The 27748-nt window shown below is 39.0% G+C and overlaps 1 protein-coding gene across 1 annotated transcript; it reads left to right on the top strand.

Moving 5' to 3' along the window:
• The first annotated feature begins 1011 nt into the window (after positions 1-1011).
• On the top strand, positions 1012-27516 carry LOC103059554 (regulator of G protein signaling 5). The gene is made up of 5 exons (XM_007425139.4): positions 1012-1162; positions 7191-7292; positions 15272-15333; positions 20375-20541; positions 21509-27516. Exons 1-5 carry the CDS (start codon positions 1119-1121, stop codon positions 21668-21670), a joined length of 537 nt encoding a protein of 178 aa, XP_007425201.1. The 5' UTR covers positions 1012-1118; the 3' UTR covers positions 21671-27516.
• Positions 27517-27748: the final 232 nt, after the last annotated feature.

The following is a 27748-nucleotide window of genomic DNA, read 5'->3' as shown; positions in this document are numbered from 1 at the left end:
CTGCCTGGGATGATGGAGGATTCAAACCTGGTCCAACACAGGTTAGGTAAGGCTGCTTTAGAGGAAAGAACAGGACTGCTTGTGGGTGACATGCCACTTGGAGAAGGGGTGTAGTCACTGCTGCAATAACTGGGCCTGGGTTAAAGTTTGGAAACTCTTCTAAAATTGATCACTTGATGATTGCATCTGACCAGTAGTGTAAATACAGTCAAGGCAAGGAGGGTAGCCACTCTGAGGACTGAGCTATATTTCTACACAGAAGTAGTTGTGCTAACACTTCCTGCCTGCCACCAACAACAAATAGGATGTCCAAGGGGTTTGGTAAAAAAAGTCAAGATGGTGGGAATGGCCATGCAATCAAAGCTCCATTTTTTAATGTGTGAAATGACAACATCTCGTCCTTTTTTTACTATACCCTGCAGACACCCCTGCATATCTCCAACAGTAGCCTTTTGCAGTACTTTTTATGGCTGACTGTTGTTTGTTAGGAGAAGGACAGGACCAATATGAAGCTAAGACATTCGGGTCTGATCTCTCTCCTGTCTTCCTTGGGAAAATAGGACATGGAGCATCTTCTATCTTGGAAACATCCTTAATTTTTCTAGTCCTAAAACTTAACTCTTATTTTAATAGATACCTATGTATGATATGACTCAATTTGTTTCTTCTCCAGCTGCACCCAAGCAGATACCAGCATTTCACAGTTGAAAACATGCATCTAGATATACCCATGACTGTGATTACAATCAGCCCCTTGGGATTCCTCTTATTTTGCCCCGCAAATAGAAGAAAATAGTTTTGCCCATAATTTGACAGGTTGAAAGGTGGGGGCAAGCCCTTTTTAAGTGGTTTTGAGTGAACATTAATCTGTGAAAAACAGAAAGAGGGAAAGGAAAAGCCAGTCTGTCCCCACCCGGTGATGTGATCGGTGCCTCTCTCGTTTCTGCTCCTCTGCTCAGAAACACTAGATTGAATGTGATTGGCCAAAGGAGCTGGCTGGGATTCAAGGCAGCCGCTTTATATCTTTCTGAAAAAAGGCAGGCTGTGTTACAGACAGCGCTTCAGCCTTCTCCCACACCATCTGCTTGGCTTCAAGGACACAATCACCAAACGGCAAGATGTGCAAAGGACTAGCAGCCTTGCCCCACACATGCCTGGAGAGGTGAGAGAACAGGTTTATGCCTATCAAAGAGGGATGTGACGAGGGTGATGGAGAGAACGGAGACACTGCAGCTATCTGGCAGAATAAAACCTTAGTCCATCTCTAGCAGAAGAGGTGCCTGGTTAAAGAAATGTGGGGAAGTTCTGCTCTCATTCAGTTCTGGAGGAATTAAGCAGGTGAACTGACCAATCCTCTGGCCTTTATTTCTGATTGGTCAGGGGGCCAGAGAGTTAAATTGCATTTGGATGCATAACCCTAAAAAAAAGAGAATGAGGAGCAGAATTCACTCAAAGTATTGTTAAATCTACTGCGGGTGGGGGTATGATGTATCACAGAGCATGGGTTAGTAGTATGACATTCCCACCCAAAGCAGCATATTTAAAAGCTTTTTTTCTTCAGTGGAAATTGAAAAAGGCTTTCAAAAGGGAAAATTATGAACAAGGGAAAGATTCGTTTTCAGTTCTAGCCATGATGCACTTTAAAACTCTCTCTCTATATTTCTCTCTCTCTCTCTCTCTCTCACACACACACACACACCGTTTTACAAGAATTTGGTGACAGACACAATCTTACATGGACTCTTCTTGTCATGTTTTGTTTGGCTTTTTCTTATTCTTTTAATTACTTTCCTCCCAGCTTCATGCTGAAACCCAAGATATAAGCAGAAGCCTACTGAGGTAAATGTCTTATGACAAATCATCATCAACATCATCATCATCTGATCATTGTTCAAAAACCTTTTCAGGGATCATAAGACACCAGTTTGTCTTACGTTTCCATCTGAATACAAGTGAAAAACAAGATATCTTTCAAGCTTTCATTCACTCACCTACCCACTCATTTACTCATTCATATAAACAGTCTGTAAATCCTTATAACCACTTGTAGCTATTATAAAGAAATATAAATTTTAATTTTAAATACAGGTGAAGACATTGTCCTCAAGAGCAGAAAATTCTGTATTTGCTAACTAGCAATAAAAGAGCAGAATTCTATCATGGTATTGGGACTGATTTATTTATTTGGGGGAATATTTCAGCAAATTATCATCAGCTTGCAATCTGAAATAACCCAGAGTCTAGTTTATTATGTCAGGAAGCATCAAGGCCCACTATTAATGATTTTACTAATTCTCACTTTCACACCTTGCTTTGCATCAATACACAGTTATGCTATTCTTCAACACATTTCACTAAAAAGAAAGAAAGAAAGAAAGAAAGAAAGAAAGAAAGAGAAAGAAAGAAAGAAAGAAAGAAAGAAAGAAAGAAAGAAAGAAAGAAAGAAAGAAAGAAAGAAAGAAAGAAAGAAAGAAAGAAAGAAAGAAAGAAAAGCAGGTTTAAGTGCAATCTTTTTGTATTTCTAGTGACTAGATAATAAAGGAAAAGAAATTGGTGGCTTAGATAAATTGCATAATTGTACACCCTGATAAATGATACTGTGATAAAATTATGGAATAAAATCAAGAAGAGCAGGATCACAAACATGAAAGTATATGTGATGAAGAGCCATAAGTGTCAAACATTTTTTATCAGCACTTGTAATTAGCCTGAAAAACAACCAAAAAGTGACATAAAAGACTTAAGAGTAGCCAATAATTTACCACAATGGCTCCAGCATCATGCATGAACAAAGAAGCCATTTGAATAATTTTGCTTTAAGGTGATTGATTAGAATCTATGGCTTCTGGATCTTCTGCCTGCATGTGCTTCTCTTTCTATGATTTTACCCCTCTGTCTATAAGCTATTTTAATTCAGACAGATTTCCCCCCCCCCCCCAAAAAAAGGGCCATGTGGAAGAAGACAGAGTTTGTTTTTTTAGTCATCTAAATTAATTTTTATTATTCCATCCAGGGTTCCTCAAAATACATCTGGAAAACAGAAGGGTGCAAATATACATGTCAAACCTCACTGGTTCAAGAGTAGCTTTTGATTTCTGAGTGCAAGTGTATGTGTGTGTGTCTAGTGTCTGTGTGATTGCCAATTAATTTTTGCAGACATTCTTCTGAGTTATGACATAGATTATGATATAAAGTGAGATTCCATTGATTGATAGTGGAAAAGTCAAGTCATTTAATTGTTCTCTTATATCTTTTGCCAGTTGCTTTATTTTATTTATCTTTTAGTGTTTGGTTAATGTCTGAAGCCATATTTTGTCACATGTTTGGCATCATCAGAGCTATGCTGCTTTGCAATGAAATGTTCACCTTATGTATATGACTGCTCCAGACAAAGAGATGGAGCCTGCAATGTTCACACCTTGTTTTGCATCAATGCATAGTTATACTATTCTTCAACACATTTCACTGAAAAAAAAGAAAAGCAGGTTTAAGTACAGTCTTTTTTGTATTTCTAGTGACTAAAGGGCACAAAGCTAAATGACATATAACAAAATCCTACGGAAGACAGAATCAAGATTCAAAAGGATCTTGACAGGCTAAAAAAGGCTAGTTAAAGGGCACAGAATGGGCTCCGTAGCCTACTCCACTCAGCTCCATCCATCCCCATTCTCTTGACGCCTGCCATCTCAGATTATCATCTTGTTGTGTCTAATGACAGCCCTGATGTGCATGGATAAGAGTTTATACTCCTTTATCCATAAGGAATAGATGGAAAATTTGCACCTGAAAAGAGCAATAGCCTTACTTGAACCCTTTCTAATATTCAGAACTAGACTTTTCTCGGCTGTGTTATCTTTAGAACCTCCTACTGAGGTGTAACCCTGTACTACCAAAATATCCTACCAAAATGGGCAAGAAATTGTTTTTATTATCTGTAAAATCTAGAACATCAGAACTTAAATTTTCTCATGCATGTGTACGTGTGTGTATGCATGCACAAGGGGGTGTGTTTGGCTGGTCCATGGTTATTTATTTTGTAGTTTACAAGACATAAGGTATTCTTTCTATTATTGGGGTAGAGAAGGTGCAGCTTGAATACACTCTGTGCAGTTTTAATGAGAGTGTCCTTATTCAAGAGACCCCTCGGTCAACAGGGAGCATGGGGACTTAGCCACCCTTTGGCCTATGAAGAAGGCTGTTCCCGGGTCAAATGAGTAGATTTCTTGGAACGGCTAATGATGGAAATGGCCTTAGAATCTGCTGATGTCCTGCAAAGACATGGATGAGTAAAGCTTACACTTCAGGATTTGAAGAGCCACTAAAAGCATAACATCTTGAGAACTCTGGGGTTTCCTGTGTATGGAAATAGAAATTAAAGCAATTTAAAAGACTTATGATTAATGATGTCAAGAGACTTTCAAGGGCTCCATTACATATTACATTCTTTGATGATCTATCTTGGAAATGTCTGAGGAAGAAAAACAGAAGCTGCCTCTATGATTGATTGATTCGTTTATGTAATGGGCATGCTATTCCTTACATTTAAATTCACAGAGTACATTACAGTAACTAAACTTTAAAATCAAATACAACATGAAATATAAAGGATCAACTAGCAAATAAGATGTTTCAGAATTTTTTTGCAAGAGTTCTAACAACTAAACCAGTATGTAAATAAATTCTGGAAGGTGTGAGAGCAAATTTCCTCGAGAATGCATTCTGAGTACCAAAGCTTTATGCTCAGCTGCTGCCAACTTGCTAGAAGACTCTAAGGAGCTTCCTTGTTCAGAGGTGCTGCACTTCTTTTCAGCAGCATAGCTGTCACTTTTGTCAGCACTGGGATGCAAAATGATGAGAGGGTGTGAATGAGGATAAGACTCGAGATGAAATAAAGAGCTCAGCAAGGCAGTTTAAGGGAACCATTTTTGTGCTTGTTTTTAATTTAAACATTTGCCATTCCCTATTATAGGACATGGAGGGCACTCAGTTTGGTTCATCCTATTTATTCTAAGACATGGCGTATCAGAGCAGAGGAGATCCCTGGAAGACTTTAGGTTTATAAGGGCTATTTATAAGACACATTTTTAAAGAGTATCAGGTAAGATTAGTATTGTGCAATCCCTCTGCCCTATTCATATTTATATTATGGGGCCCAGATCCTAGATATCTGGTACAAGTCACAAGGACATCAGATGTGATATATTGCCACCATGCAAATGACATGAATTATATTATTTGCATCATTTGTACAATGATGTACCCTTCCTTATTCCCCTACAGTGCCTGTGCCCATGGTCCACTTATAACCCTCCTCCTTTTCCCCATCACATTTTCCATAAGTTTTGCTTCCAGAGATGATCCATCATGGAGAAAAAGAGTTGATAGCTGCAATTGTCCATCTGGAAGTACTCTAAAGCTGGGTTCCTGCACTGAGTTAAGACTATAATGTGATCTATTTAATTTTTTTGCTTAATGTGTTGTCTGAATCCAGGGGTTGTGATTCCAAGTGACAATCCAGATTTTAGGATTTAGCATCTTGTATGAATCCAGGGAATCATGAGTAAGCAAATCATAACTTTGTGTATTCTATGAACACAGCCAGACAAATGCATTTAGTTTCATGTGTAGTTTCGCCCAAAGATATCTATTAGCACATAGGCTTTATTAACACGCTTAATTGGATCATTAGTACAGCTGATATGTGAGAGTGAATAGTAGAGCTGATATGTCATGCAACCACCAGAATCAAGTTAGAAGGAGTGGTAGAGGGGGCTAACTCCAAAATCTCCTGGTGTTGTTTTGGCCTAAGTAATCACCTTTGGTTAGCCATGTTTTGTAAACATGGAAAAAAGAGTTTAAGTGGAAGATTAACCCTCTTTTCCTATTGCTAGTAGAAAAGCAAAATCTTAGCAGGTCAGCCACCCCAAGAGGACTCCTGTAGGAATGTTGTTTCTTCATTTTATACCCCATGTCCTGTCCATTCCCCCAAGCCTCATAGGGCAGTTGAAAGAAAGGAAAGAAAGGATGGGAGTGCATAAGCACCACTCAGGCCCTCCCAGACTTTTGTAGACTTTCTTCCCATATTTTTTTTTAAACAGAAGTGACTATCTCCCAGCAATCTTGGTGGTGGCTGAGAGGTGTTCAAAGATGGTCCCTCCCCATTTGACCAGGACATCTATGATCATATGCTGCTGGCGTACTGGGTCTCTATTTTCCCCAGGATAGTTGCTGGCTGGGTCAACCATGTAGTCTGAATATAGTCATAGTACCCAGGAATCAGCAACCTGTGACTTGCAGACAAGGCTAAAATATAACTCTGAGTAGTTATCTGGTTTGTGTGCTTTGGACTTAGCCCAGTTATTGTGGTTTATTCAGTCAAGCAAAGCATGATCAAGTACAATGTATGAAACCAGCCTAAGCTTCACAAATAGTGAAATTATTGTGGGAACCCTGAGTATGATTCCTGCTTCCTTTTCATTCTCATGTTAGTCTCATGCATCAATTGCATTCCCTCAGCCTAATAATTCATGGGGCTGCCATGGGACTCAACAGTGTGTCCTTCACAAGGAATAACCTGGGCTAGATCAGACCAAGGGCCTGTCTGGTCCAAAATGTTGTTCCCATATGCCAATCAGATTCCATCAGGAAGCCCACACACAGATCAAAAGCATAAGACAATGTTTCTACTTATTGACTCCAATGGGTGGCAATAAAGATACACTCTCTCTAATATTAGAACCAGCATATAACCATAATAGCAAATACCTATTGCTCTTACCTCTATCCCCTTTTAAAACTATCAGAGTCTCTGTGGTGGAGAATTATTTTGTAATTTAGCAATCATTACCTGTCCTCAATCTTCTGCCATTCATTCTAAATGAGTGAGAGATAAATAAGAAAAATATTATTTTAAAAATGAATAACTTCAGCTGAAATTGAATGGTATAGGATGTCAGTTGCTGTACTGACTGGGAATGGTAGGAGTTGTGGTCAAACAGATCAAGAAATACCAGGTTCGATCAAGTCATCTTAACTGAATGTATTCTGCTATTTTCAGCATGTAGGAAGAATGTAACATATTTGAATCTCATAGCTTTCAGAATGCACTGCAGTTCAAATGGGGCACTTTTTTCAATCTTGCATTTAGTGGCAACTATGTTCATGTATTTTTTTATAATCTTTCTCTCCAGAGCCAAAGAAATCAAGACCAAGTTGGGCACGCTCCTCCAGAAGCCAGACTCAGCTATTGACCTGATTATCCCTTACCCGGAGAAGCCAGCAAAGGTTCAAAAGTAGGAATATATTTATAAGTCCATTTATCATGTCCATACTTAAGAGCTTAGGTGAGAGTGAGAAGGTTTCCCATCCCTGATTAACATATGCTTTGATCTGTAGCCAGCTGTGATTCTAATTCCTTTTAGCATTGCTTTTCCATTTTACTAAGGGACACTTTTCATAATGTTACTTTGAACACTCACAAGTCATTTGCATTATGCATAAATAATGTCAGAACTGCAAGCTATCCTCATTGCAATGCAATTGCAAATCGCAGACTGAAGACCCATTAAAATTGAACATTTGTTCATGATCAACATGATCTTCTTTTGGAAATATAGGTGTAAATTATATATAATTTAATAGACAGTAGGTTCTGTATGTAGTTTATTATCTTTTTCATAGCACTGAGATGTACTGCTGATTTTAAAGCAATGAGCTGAGAAAGTTTGGGTGAAGGCAAGAAATTGTGAGTTATGGAAAGAGAATAAGAGTACATAATTGTTAATTTTGAATTGTGAAGACCAACCAGTCTGTCTTATGCAGAGCAACTATGAGCATTAAGTTTCAATTGTCATAACTGATGAGGCTTCTCACCGAAGTATGTTCAGAAGTATAGCTTGATGGAAGAATCAAGTGCCCCTAAACATTTTACTACCCTCCCAAAATGACATTTCTCAGGGTCATTTTGCAAAGGGTAGCTTGGGCACTTCAAGCTTAGACTATGAGATCTGGGGTTGAAGAATTAGTCTAATGGCACAGGATAGCCCAGTTGTCTCAGAGGAAGATCCATGATAGACCTGGTTGCAGAGTAGAAATGGATGGCTATTGAGGGCAGAGTCAATAGCAAGAATATATACTTGAGCAAAGAGCATCTAATGAAATTATATGTTAAACATGCATTAATGGCCAGAATTCTCTTTTGCATTATAAAGGTTTCCCTCAACTTTATTTTCTGTATTTACAAAAATCAATATATATTCACACATATAAAATTAAAAGACAGTTTAAACCTTCACATGTGAAAATGCCCCAATGGAGGGCATTTATAACAATAGCACAGTTTAGTCTGAATTTCTAAGTTGCTAGATAGATCATTGTCCTTTAGTTGATAACACAGAGCAGATCTGCATGCTGATTATATTGCAAAATCAGCGAGGTATCAGAGAATGCAGCAAACCAAAGGATTGCTCTATGTTTGTATGGAGATATGTGCATGGCCAAACCTATCCCATACTCACCAGGGCTCTAGGCCACAAGGGGAGACTGATGCATAGCAACTGACAGGTAAGAGTGTGTTCCTTATGGTGGATCTCCATTCTTCTTAATAACATTCTTCTCAGATTATGCTCATAGGAAAGGTGTGCATGAACTTCCAGAGTTGCCACACTTTTTGTTGGCTCCACTCATAACAGCAGACTAACATGAGTGTTAATAGGTGGAACTTTTCCTGGCCTGGAGCTAGATGGGAAGACATGTTCAGTTCTATAAGACTACTATTAAACTGCAGAGTAATTGTTACATTCCATTGGTTCTTACAAAATTCAACATGCCTTAGAAAAGGAAATCCATAATTACATGCTATGTTTCCATCGGTGGGTAAATAATACAGAAATCAACAGAGATTTAAAATGAGCATTTGATAACAAATCTATTTTCATGATACATGGGACAAAATACATTTTTCACTTTAGGAAAGGAGAAATCAAATCAGCCTGAAAAATGTTTCTGTGCTTGTCTTAGGCTTCTGGTATGTTTGAAACAGATGATATCAGGAAGACAGGTGTTCCTAATGAAGAAACTTGTGATTCTTTCAAGATTAACACATTTATTATTACATAAGTGTTCTTTTAGATCCAAATCTACTTCATCAGTGGTGTGGACTGTGGTCCAGAGAGACTCACAGTTACTTTGGAGGGAGTGGGGAAAAGAAAGGGGGAAGAGTGCGAAAAGGCATACATCCTTGCAGAAAGGCAAAATTGCTTTGGATGTTAATTACAGAGAATAGTAAGACTTTTTTTCCAGGGCATGTCCTTGTCAGATGCTGAAAACACTAAAATCTTCCACTCCTGTTTCCCTGCTGAAGAACAACTATGAATAAAGAAAACCTCTGTACTTCTGAAGAAGCAGTTTATTACACACAAGAGCTTAGATATTGCAGTTAAAATGAGTTAATATTTAAGGTGCTGTAAGACCCTCAGATTGTTTGCTTTTTGTTCTTGTTTTTTATTTTATTTTCTTTGCTACAACAAACTGACACAATTAGCCCCGTTGGAAGGTTTTACATTATGATCGTTCAACCAGATTAGAAGTAGGCAAGTTTAAGAGGAGCTACATGGATGAAAACAGTGTGAAATGGTAGTAATACATTGATACGAGAACATTAGAAAAAGTGGCTCCATTTGTGTTCATCTAAGAATTTTAAGCAACGTGCTGTTGCTGCTGCCGCTGCCAAAGGCCAGTTGCCAACATTAATCACTGTCACTTTTATCTGTGAGAAAGCAGTCTCCCATTTGTACCAAAGACAAAGCAGTTCCAAGAACTGGAACAAAATGAACACCAGTAGCATCAATGCTGTGAGAGAAAAAAAGTGGCCTTAATGCACAAGGGGAATCTCTCCTGGCTGATAGTCCCTGAATCTGTTTCCAATTAGGCCATAAAAAAAGGCTCAGCAGACAGGCTGATCTAAAGATTGCATGGTGACTGGCACAGTTGATAGCAGCTTAATTTTAACCACCACTACAGACAAATTAGGTAGATCATGCACTCTTTCTTTTCAAAGCCATTTGGAACAAATTAGGCTGTGGGTTTATGAGCTGCTTTGAAAATCATAATTTCCCTGTCATGGCAATGGAAACAGATGTAGTGAGGCAGGTCCTCTACTGGTCTTTGGAAAGGAAAGTGTTTGGTTTCCCACTGGGGCGGAAAAGAGAGACTGGGGCTGAGGTTACAACCTAGTGATCAGAGCAAGACTGTAGGTACCCCACCCCAACCCCGATTGGATGCTGGCAGTGTATGAATCTGAGAAATAAAATTGCTGATCAAATGAGCCTTTTTTGGCCAAATTATTTTTTAAAAATAGAACCATGTTTTGTAATTTGGTCCAGTCCAATTTTGTTCACACTGCAAAGATGCAGATGCTTGAGGCTTCTTCCCCTGATCACGTTCTGCCCCTTCTTTGGCTTGAAGAGCCCTTGGCCTCAAACAATTAAGCAGATCTTTATCCACGTGGACAGAAACTTTTATTTGATGAAAGCTGATTCTCATGAACTTGAATGTCATACCCCAAACCACTTCCTGCACTTATGCGGAACTGAGGAAGGCATACGAGTCCTGGATGAAGGCCAGGAAAAATGGTTGAGCCTGTCGACGAGATAAAGCTCCTTAGCTTAATCCAGAAAAATGGAAATGATTTCTTTAAGACGGTTCATCCCAATATAAATTAGGCAGGCTGATTAAATAGGGAAGAAGTTAGACAGTTATGCTTATTAAGAATGGGGAAAAAACACTGAAAAAGAAGTGGCATTGTTCCACTGCTTTCCCTGCACTTTTAGTAAGCAAAAAAGGAAAAGCCCAGTGTCCTTCACGGGAGGACCCTTCTTGCTGAGCAGCTGAGCTGAATCCTGGAACAAGTGAAATACATGTCAATTGTACCAAATAAAATGCATGATAGTCTGAATAGAGTCTCTATTTATTATCAATTAATACTTCCAGGTAGTCTTTGCACATCTGGAATAAGGAGAAAGTCTTCAAGGAGCATGTGAATTCTACATCAGTCTTATTTTAGGAGGCATCATAGAATCGCAGAGTTGGAACACTGAATCGCAGTCTATCTTGATGTAACTTAAATCCCAGTTCTGAATTCAAATCAAGAGGAAAGGTTATGTAGCAGTTGCAAAGCAGACTAGCATAAGAGCTGATCAGCAGGAGTGTCCACAGGGTATGCTCAAAAAGGTCACGATGGTGGCCACGATGGTGCTGTTGACGTTCTGCCCATTTTTTATGTGTGTCTCACATCTCTGCTGATCAGTTTTAAAAGCATGTTTTTTTTTGCTTTATGTCATTCTTTCCCAACCTGACACCTTCCAGCTATATTGGGACTACAATGCTAATTTTGCGGGGGGGGGGGCAAAAGCATTAAATGATTGAAAGTGTATTTCTTGTTTCTCCAAGCACAGTAGCTGTGAGTTCTGTGTGACTATTTTGTAGAGAGAGAATTAAAGTTGAAAGACAGTTACAGTACTTCTTAAGGCTTAACTAGTTCCATTCCCCTTCTTTGAAAAGTAATATTCCATTTGCATGGAACATGGTCATTTTTGCACTTCTGCAGCCTTGGCATTATTTTGCTTTGTTCCTCTGGGATTCATCTAAGTTGAGCTCTTCCTCACAGCTCTGTTAAGGCTCATTCTGCCAGTCTTTGAGTTGGCAAAAAAGCATGTTGGCATAAACAGCTGAGCTCTACCCTACCTCAGGAATAAGGCTGGAGATGGCTGCTGTCCTTACAGTTTATTGAAACACAGTTTTAGGGCAGTCACTGGTGAATTCACCTGGCTGCATGTTCTCTCCCCCCCCCCCGGGTACCTTGCAGGTAAGAAAAACAATCATTAATGTGTGGGGAGGCAGGCTTGGGTAACTGTAGGTGAGTCCCGGGGATGAAGGCTTTAGCCACCTTTCAAGTTGCCCAACTATAGGTTACTAGGGCAGAGATTCCCTGCATTATTGTCCTGCCCCTGGGCTATTTCTAACTCAGGTCTAGTACTTTTTTAGAAGAACACTAAATCTGTGTCAAGAACCATGGTCTGACTGACTGTCCACATGTGCAGTGAAGGGCTACGGGCTGAAGCATGAAGGCATTTGCTGGGGGCTCTTCCCCACTTCATTGTGCACTCCTTTGCCACATGCCCTACTTGTCAGCCAGGCACAGAGTGAAGCGGAAGAGAGAAAATTGTAAATGCTGCAAGGGAACGGCAATGTTAGCAGCACCTAGAAGCAGAGCATGGATTGGAATAGGCAAAATGGTGCCGCCCCAGCAAAGTAAGAAATAAAAGCAGTGGAAAGTGCCATCACATGAAATTCCTTGTCAGCAGAAGCAACCAAAATGTGGAATGCATTTATTTAGGATAAACAAAGAAAATAAGTACATAAATAAATACAAACAGGTCTATAGCTCTTTCAAAGGCATGCTAAACCAGTGTATAAAAAAGGAGCATGTGTAATGCCTCACCACTCTTACAAATGCCAGTCAGGCATGATTACATGGCAGATTCATTTGTGGGAGCCAGGTGGGAGGTCCGTCTGGCAACCCAAGCCATGGAGGGCAATGCCTGGCAATCTGAGGGGATGAGCCCACCCCTTAACTGATATGAAAACAACTTTCCAAACCATTGCCTAACCCCTGATGTCATAGCATGCTGCTACTTTCATTCTACTCCTCATCCTTTTTTTAAAGAGAATCCATGCTTTTAAAAAACAACCTTCTACTCATTATCATGCGGGAAAATTTGTGTATCCAGCCAGAACAGCGAGACTGCAATTCTACAGCAGTTGACCTGCAACTGTATACATATATATACACATTCCCGTTCTAGTTTTTCTATGTATACCTTTGCTTATTAAAAGTGCTTCATAAGAGTACTGTGATGGCATTCACAGCTGGAGAAATGGCAACTTCAACTTTCCAAAATTCCCAGATGTACACCCAGTTCTATGTCTTTTGGACCACACTGGTGAATGTTGGTCTAGGTATCTTACCAGTGGGCTCCTTTCTGTCTTTGGCTTGTTGACGTCTGCATGCACTTCCAGAGTGGTTGTTGTTTTGTCTTACATTAATACCTTAATTTCAAGTCCTTACAGCCCGAATAAAATCAGATAATTATTATCCACGCTGCTGTGAGAATCCCTAGCATATCTCACTTGAGACAAAAGCAGTCATGATCTTGAAGAGCGTGGGAACTGACAGTAGATCTGTGGGAGAGACAAAACCAGATCCCAAAGCCACAGCCAAAGCAGGGGAAAAATTCAAACTTCAGATTTTGAAAATAAAACGAAAGAATGAATACCCAGGGGATCTGCATGGAGAGCAATTATCCTCCATTCAGCCCCATTCTGCTTCATATAGGACAATTTAGAATTGGAAATGGAAAAGATGGAAGGAATGTCAAAAGCTGAAATGTTAAGGGAGAATGTGGAGAATTGGACTTTATATGTAATCTTTCAGTACCAGAGAATGATTGAAAATAATGCCATCCCTCCAGCCCCATATAAACTGCCTTCTCTCTTGCCCCAGTAGGATGATTGATTTCCACGTACTTTTTTCTCAAGTTCCACTACCTCAGATAGACTGTCAGCTTTTACAGACTAACTTCTGGCCCTATCAATTTTCCTGCTGTTTCTCTATTCATTTTTAATTAACAAATCAGTAGACATTTTTATCAGTTCATATTCAGCAGCAGAGGAAGGTACATTTGTTTTTTAAAATGTACAAAGCAGCCAAAAGGTCTCGTCTAGTTTTCTTTAAATTTGAAAGAGGATTTGTTCCTCGCTGAAAGGGCCACATGATTGTGAACCTGCAGCCTGAGACAGTTTATATGTTCCTAATTTTATCTAGTCCTAATCCAAAACTGCTTAGTTGGAGAGGCATATGAGACTTAAATCCATTTATTAGATGAATTTAGATGGATATTTTGGCATCAGTTCCTCCATTTGTAATATATTAAAAAATCAAAATGCTAAATTATTATGAATCTCTCTTGGTTATGAGGTAGCCAAATAATGACAAAGCTTCTCTACTATAAACTGCACATATTTTTAGTCACCCAGTCCTTCCAAATAAGGCTTTTCCTCATGGCCAAGTTAAGCTGCTATCCACCAGTCCTTAAGCCAACTACGCCCCCATAAAATTTTCCACCTTCATCCTTCCATTGGCATGATGTCACCAAATGGAGTTGTCCTTATTTACAGTGTACAGTGCACATTAATATCAGGGATTGGTGGATTCCCTGGCTTAGGTTTCCCCACCAAACGTAGCCAGCCAGTGGGAAAACACTAACCTTAACTGAGCTGGGGATGGGGCTGTGGAGGAGGTGAACCTTGACAGATGGCTAGACCAGCAGGTTTAGACATCTGTCAAAACTCACTCTACTTTTAGCAACTGTTTTTTATGGGTTTGATGGGAGCCTGATTATCCACTAATATTAGCTGATAGTTATGCTCCTTTTAGACATGAGTTTAATGCTCTTTGAAAATGGCACAAAGGAGTCTATATAACACAAGGGGGTTGCAGTATGAAGTGACAAATCTCTTACTCACTCTTACTTCATCTCATGGGCTTTCTCCACTGCCACTGCTATCCAGGTCTCTGAGCTGTTTATTGACTCAGAGACCTGGTGAACACAGAGGGTGAACTCAGCTTGAAAGAAATGGATTTTCATACCATCCAAAGATAAATAGCTTCGGAGGACACTGCCTAGGTATTGAGGAGGAAGGAGTATATTTGCACTAGCTTAATGTGACCTATGGGAGCTTATCCCATCCTCTATGAATTAGCTGATCACAGCAGCAACAGAATGGGTGAAGTGTGCCAGATTGTTTCTATAGCAAAATCATGTCATCTTAAAAGGGAGAACACTACTTTAAAACCAGAACAGCAAAGGTCAACTTAAGTCTATCTCAGGGAAAGATATGATAAAGACGTAGCATAAAAAGGAGGTTGCTGGGCCATATTTGTGCCACAGCTAGGTTCAAGTGAGAGAAGGTTCATAAACAGCTCCTAGTGCTGCTGATCCAAAGGTATTGTAATTTACTTCATCTTGTCTTCCTTAACAGATTTTTCTCTGCAGAGAAAAGTGACAGAACTGGTGAGAGAGGTTACAAACAAAAAAGTTGCAAAATAATGAATAAGGCAGGGCAATTGTTCAATAAAAGACTCTTCAGGCAGTACCAATCCTTTCTGGGCTTGCTGATCATTTTTTATATATGTTCATTTTCATCTTTCCAGACCTTCCCCAGAAGAAGCTTGGCAGTGGCGCAATTCCTTGGAAAAGCTCCTTCAAAGCCCTTGTAAGTCTTCTGTAAAGATCTCAACCTAAGGAAAACTTCTCCTTTTATTAAGGAGAATATTATTAATCAATTAATAATTATTAATTATTAAAATTAATTAAATATTCACAAAATAATATTAAGGTATTTGTAGGCCATAAGAAACTAAGGTATTGCTTTGTCATCCACGGAGGAGTGGTAAAATTGCAACTGCAGTAAAAAAATTGTCATCTTTGTCATTTACTATAGTATTTGCATGAGTCTTATATGCAATATAAAATTATATCAACCTATATCTCAGATCAGAAAGAGAAAGATCAGGATACACCTGGGATGTGTTTATACAACATACCTAACTAGGTTAGTTAATACCTACATGTATACATTAAACTTGCTTGGTTTAGTCTTTTTTGTGACTTAACATGTTTTGCCAATCCAGTCTGTTTGGCTTAATGCAGTGTTCCTGAGGTTGAGAAATACTGGCTTAATGTATCATACAAATCCAGAAAAGCAGGTTAAGTGTATTGTGTGAACCAAATCGTATATAAAAAAGGCTATAATAAGGAAATGTAACAGTGGGAAATCCATTATGTTTCAGGCAACTACGTATGAATGAATTTGTCCAATGAGCAAGAGTCTGAAGTGAATCCAGTTCCCACTGGAGGTTGTAGGAAGAATGGCTGAATGCAGGAACTGAGAGAGTCTGTCTCCTCTGATAAGCAGAGCCAGCCCAAGGCAATTTACTGAAGTTAATAACAAAATGGCATTTCCTCCCCTAGCCGTATTCCATGCTCAAAATGCAAGAGGACTTCAGTTCAATCTTTCTTCAACCTGAAGACATGTCCTCCTCTGCACCTGAAGGCAGCAGACTAACAGAGGTTGTTTGGGGCAGGCCACATGACACAGTTCTTTCTCTTAATACTTTGCTCTACATCTCAACATCTACTGCCTACTTAATGATAGGACCAATCTTGCAAGGAAGCCTGAAAAATCAAATATATAGTTTATTAGTGTTCCATTAAAGAACAATTCCAAGAATTGTTGGAATACATATACCAATAAAGTATGTAGCTCTTTGGGTAGTCCTGCTTTTTGCACAGTGGGTAGTCCTCCTAGACCAGTGTTTCTCAACCTTGGCCATTTTAAGATGTGTGGACTTCAACTCCCAGAATTCCCCAGCCAGCATCTTAAAGTCCACACATCTTAAAATGGCCAAGGTTGAGAGACACTGTCCTAGATGCTGTTATGACTCCCTGGCAGCAGGCCCCAGCAGTTTCTTTCGTCACCCAGCTCCCTCAACCAAACCCGCTGCTAACTCTCCCACCACCAAGGGCTCTAAGGGGCATTTCCCCCACCCTCTAAATCCAGGAAGACTCAAGACACTTCTACTTTCCTGCTTTAAGAAACCAAAGACTCTGAACTAGTTTTTATTTTATTAGCTGCATTAAATAATTATACAGATCTACAACCAGATTTACTCAAATTCCTAAACAAAAGCATTACTTTATACAGCAGTAGCTGTTGAATCCCACTCCCCCCAGTCCCAAGGGACTTGGATGGAGAATGCTTTCTCACTCTCTGACACAACAGGCAAGCTCTTTTTAAAATTCAGTAATTTTTAATAAATCCCCAACATATCCATACAATTCAGCAACCTTGGTGGTCTTGCAAAAACAGTCATGGAACAGTTTCCACTCCCCTCCCCTTGACTCTGCTTGATTCCTCTTGCATTTCTTCCTTACTGGTCCCATTGCAAATCCAGGTGGGTTGCTCATTGGTTCTGCTCCCCCAGCCATCACACTTTGGGCATGGTACTTGCTGTCTTAGCCTCTGTCCTCTCTCCAGAAGACTTCTTGGGTTGACTCTGTTCATAGGTGGGACTTGCCCAGCAATTCCTCTCACCTGAACTGCAGGCAGGCATGTTAGCAGGGCACCCAGCAGGGAGAAGGCCTTCTGGTTCTCCTGTTGCTCATGAGTAACCTTTCTCTTAAAGGTTCTCCATTACTCACAAGTAATTCTGGTGTCTCACTTTAAATCTTACTTCCTCAAGTTGTTTTCCTAAGCTAACCACTTTCTTTTCTTTTTCCTAGCTGTTTCTTTCAGCTGGGTCAAACCTGTTTGCATCAAGTAGGGCCCCTAGTTCATGTCTTGCTCTCAACTCTATGGGCGACCTCCCCCTCCCTCCCATTGGAAGGCCAGGCCTCAATTCATATTTCCTTGCAGACTTCAATTTGTCTACTAAAAAGGCTATATTATATTTGTGATCCTTATTTCAGCCTTGTTTACCTTTACATCCTCTTTTCTGCTTCTGGTTAATTACAAACCTTATGTACTCAGATTCCTAGCATTCAATTTATTTCCTTCTTATGGCAAACTCTATCAGGTTGCAACAGTTTCCTCAGTTCTCCAACTTTCATGTAACCCCTCCTCCACACACACCCATACATATTATATATATTACTACAGATCCAGGAAAAAAGTACTCAACTTTATTTAACTGATTTTATTCCCAAAGCAGTTTAAGTCTACTATGTAAAACCAATGTCACATCAACACCCAAATAAGCTATAACACTGTGTGGAGCTTGAGCAAAGTTCAATCTTAAACAGTAATCAGCATAATTAATTATATTCATATACTTATACCAGGTGAATCAGAATACTGTAGAGAAAAAGAGTTAGTACACAAATTTCCTATGATTGCACATGAGGTCTCTTCTGAATTGATCAGCTTCCAAGATGGCTGTTTCCAGGAACATAAAGGGGCAGGAGCCTGTGCTGTGCCCTCAATGCCCATTCTCTTGGGTGTCTCATAGATCTTCTGGGTTTGGAGAATGCCAGGCTATTCCAGGTGGCACCACTTCCTTACAAGAGTCTGTTACAATATTTGGGTATTGCCATCCTGTTCAGCTCAATTCCCATCTACATGGACATCTCTTTCCCAGTTTTGGCCTTTATCTGGTTACTGCCTAAGCTTGACATTACTTTCCTTATCCATGGCTGTTGATCAGGGCCTTCCAGAGAAGATGCTATCAACCTTGCTTCAGCCATTTCTGAAAATTCCACTCATTCATTGAGTCACATAATATGATGATTACCTAGAGCAGGGATTTTCCAACTTGTTCAAGTTGTGGAACCTGATCATTTAAAAAAAAGATTCCCAGAAATCCCTGATCAAGAGGGGTGAAGCTTACATGTACAGGCATGTAAGATGCCAGTTAGCCTAGGCTACCTGAATTTGCAACACTACCAATCAAATTACTTTTGTGCAGAGCAGTGTATTGACGTTATCATCAACTATTTCTATTTCAACTATTTCAGCTATTTCTTGCATTTTGTTTTTTGCATAAGTAAATTCAAGACCTCCAAAAGGGATTACAGCAGCCTGAGAAATAGGGTTGCCTCTACCACATTTATTGACCGAGCTTTGTTGATAATGCAGTTAGATTACTGAATGGAACATGGTAAATAGTGCACATCGTTTTATATGTTTTAATATATGAATATGTGTTCATTTCTGGGCACAGTGCAGAGTGATGGTTTTATTCTGTAAAGCTGTTAAATGGATTGGGATCTCAGGGCCCCTTAAAAATTAGCCAGATAAGTTTTTAATTGGATTCCTTTTACACTGAAAATGAACAGTTGCAAAATTGACCTGGTGCATAATCTGATGGCTTTTCAGGGCCAGGCAAGCAAAGCCCTTTTAATTTGTTTAGGCCATGTAGACCTGTTAATGTTTTTCTTTATTTAATACTGAAACACTGTTCCTGTTTTGATTACTGTATTGAATTTATATAACTTTTTAAAAGAAATTTTGGTTGTTTTCAAATCTTCCATAATGTTCTGTGCCAGTCCTTTTGAATCTAAATTGCCCCCCCCCCGCCCCATCTAACACTGGCAACTTGCAGTCTCTTGCAAGACATACAGTATGTGTAGTTGGCATGTTGGGGGTTGGGTGGGAAGGTGGACGGGAAATCCATGGCTAGGATCTTCTATGATTTTTGTATTTTCTCTCTTTGTTAAGTAGTAGTTTTGTGATGTGGCTGCTTTGAAGATTAAGGAGAAAAGAGGATACTAAGCCCTTTCATATGGTAATTGGCAGGGAGGGAGAGAAGTTACAGCAAATGACTGCAATTAAGGACAAGGAAAGAAAGGATCTTCCAAAGCATCACTTTCATGATCTTCAAGCAACTCTTCCAAATCATTACTAGTTTAAAACAATCTAAACTAGTTGGGCTTTGTTTTAATTGATCTGTAAAGAGTTCCTTGAATCTCTATTTCAGCATTATCATACATTATAGATAGCAATCTCACACTTCCTCACCTTTTTTCTTCTGTGCTCTATCTACATTTTAATCACCATACAACTGTATATTCAAAATCTTTGTGATTTTCATTTGGAGTTAACAAAGGGATTATGCTATTGAGTTTTACCACATACCTAACGCAAGGCATGCTTTTGGTGCTCCAAGAATATCAGCTGCAATCAGTGAAAAATTGTGGCTGCTCAGGAGCTTCTGCAAACAAAAGTTGTTGTTTTTTTTCCTCCTCCGGGTGCCTCAGCTTCTTCAGAAATGTATATTTGTGGGTGTACGGGTTGGCCTTTGCTTCTTGATTGGAACTGTTGGGGCAAGCTGATTCCTCATCACATTCCTTGTCTCCCAGCTATAGATTGCAAAGAATTAAGGGAGAGTGACATGAAACAAAGATGAGTTATAGTGTGGTTGAAGCTGTTATTGATGTCTGGATTCTTTCATTCCCTATATTTGTAATCTGTTAACATGACTTGCTGACCATACTGTATCATCTTCTTCCAAGATTTCCTTAACAAACTGATGAGGCAAAGAGACACAGAAAAGAAAAAGAAACTAGGGTGGAATGATGTTGTTCCAATACAGCAAACAATTTTTTAAGTATGTGATCAAAGAAAAAGTGATCAAGGAATGTGGCACAATAGAGGATTAATTATGAAGCGGTAATTTGAAAAATATTAAAGTTTTTTGCACAATTGCAATTGCACAATTGCAATTGACATTTTTTAAAATCAATTTTTCTCTGCTCAGATGGCCTTGCCAGCTTCCGTACCTTCCTCCAATCTGAATTCAGTGAAGAGAATATTGAATTCTGGATTGCATGTGAAGATTATAAGAAGACCAAATTGCCTGCCAAAATGGCTGAAAAGGCCAAAAAAATCTATGAAGAGTTTATCCAAAGCGAGGCTCCCAAAGAGGTTAGTTGATTGAATGAAGATAAAACACTGGCCCTTGTTAAGAATTATGGAATTGATCTTACAAAAGTTTCCCTGTGATTAGCTTCCATTGGGTCCACACCTAAACCCATATCCCTTTCCCTTGTCAGAGAAGAAATTGCTGTCTTCCTCTAATTCCTACACTATACTAAGCAAGTACTATATTTGTGAATTTTGCAAAACAGATCTTAGAGACAAATCCGAGGAAGCTGTGCAATGGAAGGCTGTCATTAAAAACTATAAACAAATGCACTGAAAACCTTTAAAAGTGATGCAGGCATCGTGGCAGGAAACTTCTACTGCCTATGAAACTCTGCAACCTGTAATACAAGCACACCAGCAATTCCATCTTCAGGCACTCTTTCCATACAAGGCAGCACATTGCTACAAAGAGAATCCATGAGCTGGAAGGCAAGACAAGGCAAGAACTCCACCAGTGAGGTTATACGCTGTCCCTTGAAGCACACCGCAGTGATATGGTGCTGCTTCTAAAGTGGCATTTCCCAATCTAAGAATAAAACAGCATTGATATAGGTTGTGATCACAAAGCCCTGGTGCTGATTACGTGATCAGTGGAGGAGGGGTATCATTTTGCCCCACTGCCAGGGGTGTATCATCATCCCCATAGTTTGATTTGGTAAAAGGTAGTTTCATGTTTCTAACATTTGTAGCAAAATTTCAAATTACGTGAATCAAATGTTTCATTTTTTTTACTTCTTGTTACAGACATTAAACATATATTTATTTCAGTTATCTTTTATAGAGAGATATTTATTAGCTATTAGCTTCACATAGGGAGTTGCTATTAGCTTCAGTTTTTTCCACTAGTTTTGGCAATTTTGAAATATATCCCCTTGTAAAGTATATTGTTGGTACTTCACTTGATTTATGTGAGATAATATATTTTGTGTAATTCCTACAGCTATCCACTTTGTCTCCCTCTTGCCAGGTGAATATTGACCATTTCACCAAGTCAGTGACCATGAAGAACCTGGTGGAACCATCTGTAAGCACTTTTGACCTGGCCCAAAAGAGAATCTTCATGCTGATGGAGAAGGATTCTCTGCCCAGATTTGTGCGATCCAACATATATGAAGAATTAGTAAAGTAGCAATGTGGCAGAGCTGTGCAAGGCATTGGTACACCTACGCAGGGTCATTGCTTCCTCCAATGACTAGTAATCAATTTGTGTTATTTATCTGGATAGTTGCTTTGCTTTGTATTTATTCCAGGCTTTGAAAACTCAAAGTCTGTGTTGTTAAACATAGTGACCATACTGTACTGTTTTGGTCTTTCTGTTGTTCCTTCAAGATAATTTTATTTTACTCCATTACCCCTCTTTTTATTTCTCCTACTCAATTTCACTGGAACAAAATTGGTTTAGATAATTATCCCAACCTAAAATATGACACTAATTTGGCAGAAGGCCAAATTGTTTCTAGGATCTTCTGTCTGCCTTTGGTGTGAACTTCAAGATTCAATAGATTCAAGAACAGCCCAGATTTAAGAATCTTAGAGATATACCATCTGTCCTAAGAACACTAGAATTCTGAACTGGGTAGCCACCAATCACCCATCAATTAGCAAGTCAGTAATCAGATAGACAGTATACACATAGTTTTAAATCCATGTGACAAATATATGTTACTGTCACTGATCAGCAATCACAAGTTAACCAGTAACCTCACAGAGTCATAGACAAACATAAGGGAGGGTGTGGTATCTTTTAAAATGCAACATGTGTTAAAGAAGGAAAAATCAAGCCTGTATGTGTCAGATATCATTTATAGCTATAGAGAAGATCAGAACAGCATGACTTAGCTGAGGGAATACAAAACAAGAATAAGCCCATAAAAACAATGTGCTTTCTTTTGTTTTTTAGATAATTTTCTCAGTGAACTATATTTCATATTACTGCCAGAAATAATGCTCTCACAAGAGATTTTAGTTCAGCAATTCATCAGGTGAATACGTCATTCGACTGCATCGTTTTCTGATGACAGCTATTATTTGCCATGTTGTAATGGATCAATGGAAACTAGTAAATACCAGCACTTGCTACGTAACTTAAGGAAATACGCAAACAACATACCCCTCAAATGAAACTGAGTTAACTTAACATGAGAATGTTTGAATTGTATTTGCAGTTTGTAGCAAGAAGATAATGATTTCGGGTTTATGTAAAAACCTACATTTAATGTTAATGACTATGACAAAAAGCGGATTACCTATTACCTGGAATTAAATAAACAGCTGATCAGAACTAAGCAGTTGATCAAAATCCCGGGCTGAATAGCTGCTAAAAGACCAGCTTTATATTTTTCTTAAAAATCATTAATCGACAGATAGCCTCATAGGTAGCAGATAATAGAAATAACACAATAATGAAACTGTTACAATATCCATTTTTAAATAAACAATTTCTTCTTAGAACCTGAAGAGTGTAGATTTGGACAATCTGTCACCCATCAAACCAAATGCATCCCACTAACTATGTAGGAATTTGTCCACTAGTTGATTAAACCTTCTATTTTTGCAGACTCAGGCAGTAAAACCAGATTTTAAGCTCCTTGTGGGATAGGCACAGTTTAGGGGATTACAAGTTGTGAAAGCTCAGTCTATTATTAAACAGAGAAAAGAGAAAGTAATAACTTTTTGGGTAGCAACAATGAATTCGGAGTCCATTCTGCAGTGCTAAAGATGTGAGATAAATTCAGATCCTGTGCTAAATGACTGTTATTAAAATATTTAAGGGAAGGAGTAACAGCGAGAATAAATCAGGCTACCTGCCCAAACAGTGTGACTTGTTTAACAACCCAGGCCTCTCTTGTTGCCTCTCTTATCAATTTCTTTTCTGCTTTAGATTCATAATATTATATGATGATATTATGATATAATAATATTTTTATAATGGCCCTGCATAAACTCCAGTGCCTATGCACAGCCTTAAATAACTCTCCTGATCTATCCTTATGAATTATGATGAAAACACTTACAGTTAAACCCTTGTATTCTTGCCTCTGTCTGTAGCACACTTCCCAAAGTATTATTCTACTACACACCTTTAATCACAAGATTTAAATGTTCTTGTAATACATGTACTAGTATGATCAAGGTATTTCGCCTGCAGTGATATGAATATAAAAGGCACCCAGATAGAGCTGGAAAAATGCATTTAAATTTTAGAAAATAGACCACTGGTACTGGACTAAAAATCAGTTTACAGTTAAAACCTCTACTTTTGCTCTGAAAAGTACCAGTCACCTATTTAAGACAGGTGAGAGAGTGACTAAATCCAGCTCCCCCTCCCTATCAGAAGCAGATAATTGATACATCGATGCTATTCACCATTGGCTATGGTGGCTCTGCCTGACGGCCATGGTGGATCAGTGTCATGGCAGGATGTGCACAGAACTCAGTTTCAAGTTGACAAGATGTCTTAACATCACCCAACTAGATGTTAATTTCTATTCCTCCCTAACCCAATAATTTTTTTTGATTCTCAGAGATACATATGGTTGTAATCTATTATTTTTATCAAGAGAGGAGGTAAACCATAACTGCTACCATGCTCTTGTATGCCTTCATATAATCTAGTGGACTCATACAAAAGATGGTCAAACTGGATAGGGCCCAAATCCTCTTACTTGGCTTAGCTTTTTCCTGCATCCTGAACAGCAAAAAAAAAAAAAAGGGGGGGGGAGAGGAGTCCCAAGTACCCTCCTTCCCTTCCTTGTTTTTTTTTTTTTCCTACACTATCCCATTCACTATCCCATCAAGCACCAGTGGTCTCATCCCTGTCCCACTATATTCCATTTCCCAACTGTTAAGTGCCAATCCTTAGCACTTAGGTGGCCAATCCAGCCACCAGTTGTGGGCCAAATCTAAACAGCACTGGATCTTGCAGCTCTGTGCTTAGAGTGCCCTCAGTTGAGTGAGCATTTAATAACTTAACAAATGTAGATTTGGCCTGCTGAATATATCCAAAATGATAAGTGCCAGAAAATTTCACCAGCCAGGTCATCATTTCCAGTTTTCTTGAACTCAGTAAACAACTTCTGTTCCCCCGAGCTATAAATATAAGCACACTGTCTGGCCTTAAAAGAAGAGTCATGTTCGAAGGAAATGCCAAAGAAGTAACTACTCTACAATGCTTTAATTAGCCTCTTCGTTTGAAGAAAGATCTCAAAATGAGTGAATTGGCCTATCAGCCTACTCCTGAAATTGTGAGGGGATTATCTGAGAAAGACACTTATTTCCAGGATCTATTTTAGAGAGCACATACATCCTACTGACTCACAGATCATTAAGATTCTTCCTGCCTGGAGGCAGATTTTCCGGTTACAGCCAGAGAATACTCTATCCCTGAAGTCTGAAGGAGCTTGTCAATAAGTTTAACCCAGCAGCCTACTCACTTGGCTCTGTAATACCCCTGGTGACTTGGAATGAAATAAACAAAGGTTTAACAAGCTTGTTAAAATTATAGTAAAAATAACTTATAAATGTTGCTTCCACACTAACAGACTAAATATATCATGCATAGCTAAAGAATAGGATTAAGGTTTGCCTTTCAAGAAACTATCTCATGAACATCATGAGAATTAAAAGTTATGCGTCATTTTTTGCTGACTTTGCTGCACAGAATATATGGGGCTAAATTCTCCCCATGCATCTAAAAATGGAAATGTTTAGGTATGTTTTGTCCCTTGAAGTGGCCACAGTGTTTGGATTCAAATTTGTATTGGAACATGATAAGCCAGTTCATTATTGTATCATTCTCAGTGGCTGTCGTGGGTTCTGGGTCATTCTGGATAGAAAGCCATGTGATTATAATTTAATTGTATGCAGGGTGGAGAGAGATTTGAATCAGTTGTGGCTATGAGAATTCTGTACAAAAGGTTTACCTTTAGAAGTTGCCCTGTTTTAATTCCATAGAGGTATATTTACAGACCACAATTTTAAAGCCGCTTCAGCTTTTGGTTGAAGGAGAAATGAGAGGCGAGAAATGCTGGCTATGACAAATAATTTCAGAACAATTTGTACAGCCTCTGTTGTTTTCCAATCTGAATAGAAAGCAGTGATAATGTCAGTGGAATGGGATCATGGACAACTGGGTCCAATGGCTCTCAGTCACCTATTAGAGGATGCAATGTGTCCAGGGTTGGTCCATCCATACAGGTTAAGGAGGCAATCAGCTATAGTGTCAAGTTAAGTAAGAAGCCCAATTTCAAGGGGGGGAAAATCAAATCTGCCCTTAGGGTTTGAGGGTGGGGAACCAGCTGCGTGGTTTGCCTAGGGCACCAGTAGCTAGCAACTGGTCTGGTCTAGGGACATCAATGAGTGTGGCTATGACAGAGGCACAATTCAGACCCAGTGTTCCTCACGGTAACTGAATGTGGCATGGGAGGTGTGTTCAGATAGTCCAATATACTTTTCTCATGTTCACCCTGCCTCTTCTTTGAGTGTTGGGTGCATGGCATGTGTAAGGTTCTCACACTTTATTCTCATACCAACAACCCTATGAGACAGATCAGGCTGAGCGAAAGGAAGCTGCTGAAGGCTGTCCAACAAATTCCCTGGCTGATTTCCAACATCCAAAGCACAATTCTCTTATGGATACTTTGCTCCTCACTTCATAGCCGCTGTACCAAACTAATAGTTGAACATTCAGCAGTTAATAAAACTACCAAAATACCCTCAAATGTTCCTCATTTTTGGAATTGCTATCCAAGACCAAAAGATGTCAAATATTAAGAAAGGGATCACATTAGTTTCATAAAAATCTAGGGTGTTGTGCTCAACAAAAATAGATTCTCAGCAGTCCCAGTAATGCCATTAGGAATCAGTTCTCTTGATATTGCCTGGATTTTCTTTAATTGATACTGCGGCTATTTTCTGAATGAAGGGGAGATAGAGACAGAAAATAAGATCTGCTCCATTTCCTTTTCCTAAAATTGATAGGAATGTGTTGCTTATCATATCAGCAGTCATCCATTATCTTGATTTGGCCTACCAGACAGCAATGGTCACTGGCTTCAAGTTGACAGGCGCAACTGGGCAAGTGAAGCCCCGCACCTTTTTACATTTGTGCAATGTGTGCAATGCCAAAATGCCCACCATTTTGAAGATAGTGAAAGGAAAACATTCATCATGTGGTATAAGAGGTTTATTGTAAACAGGCAGACTTCAGGTAAGCCAGAATTGGAACTTTGACATGGTACACATTATTCTTGCAAGGGTTTCACTTAAGCAACCCACTGAAAATTGTGTCATTCTTTGATTTGTCACAGCAAATACAAATGCAAAATGTGCCCCCACCTTTGAGACACATTTTTAACAATGTCTAGTAGACCCAAATTACTGTATGCTATTTGGTAATAGAGAAGTCCTACCAGACATGAACTTCCAATCTTTCCCATAAAAATGGAGTTGTAAAACATGTTTGTAGTCTATTTAATTTTTAAGGTCATGCATGTCAGATTGTGTGGGGGGGGGGGATGAAGAGACCATTGCAGATTTTTATTATGATTATTTTACAGCCTGCTAGCGAGATGGTGGTCTAGTCATAGCTCATATATTATTTATCCTACTTTTATTATTAAATAACATACATCAGTAATATATTAATATTCATCACACTTCTTTATTATTAATTATATTCTCATATATAGTAAATATTGGCAGAGACCTCTAAGAACTTCTCCTGTACAAGCTACATACATGAATGGAATTTATGCAAGATGTATTCTTCTTACACTTCTATTCATTGCATTTAAGCTGAGCAGGAAAAGTTTCCAGTAGATTTAATGATGTAATAGTCTTTCCTGAATTTGTAGGGTAATTTTTGCTAGAGTGCAGTAATTTGTGATTTGGAAAGTACAAGTCACAGATGGATGTCAAATTAAAAATATTTAATCAGCTTTTTATCCAGTCTGAAATAAAGCATGTCTTGCCATTCCATACAGTGTTTGTTGTTTTGTGCAATATGTTAGGCAATTGCTTTTAGAAAATATAAGAAAAGCCTATAAATACAGAAATGAGCCTCTGTTCTGTACGTATTCTAAGTATATGGTTAACAGATAACCACAGAGATGGCCCAAAAGGTCTTGCTTTTGGGACGGGGGGGGGGGTCAGTGCTGCCTCCCACCACTCCATACCCTCCACATACACCATCTTCAACAGCAACCTA

This window comes from Python bivittatus, unplaced genomic scaffold, assembly GCF_059951505.1.
Source record: "Python bivittatus isolate LINGU-HERP-01145 unplaced genomic scaffold, Pbiv_v1 ctg000700_np1212, whole genome shotgun sequence".
Lineage (NCBI taxonomy): Eukaryota > Metazoa > Chordata > Lepidosauria > Squamata > Pythonidae > Python > Python bivittatus.
The sequence above is the reverse complement of the archived record's forward strand: the minus strand, read 5'-3'. Positions and strand labels throughout refer to the sequence as shown.

Bases quoted from the DNA above. Each gene is read 5' to 3' on its own strand.
- LOC103059554 (XM_007425139.4), top strand. From the start codon at position 1,119: ATGTGCAAAGGACTAGCAGCCTTGCCCCACACATGCCTGGAGAG. The intron at 1,163-7,190 runs GTGAGAGAACAG...CTTTCTCTCCAG, and splicing joins CCCCACACATGCCTGGAGAG to AGCCAAAGAAATCAAGACCA. The intron at 7,293-15,271 runs GTAGGAATATAT...TCATCTTTCCAG, and splicing joins AAGCCAGCAAAGGTTCAAAA to ACCTTCCCCAGAAGAAGCTT.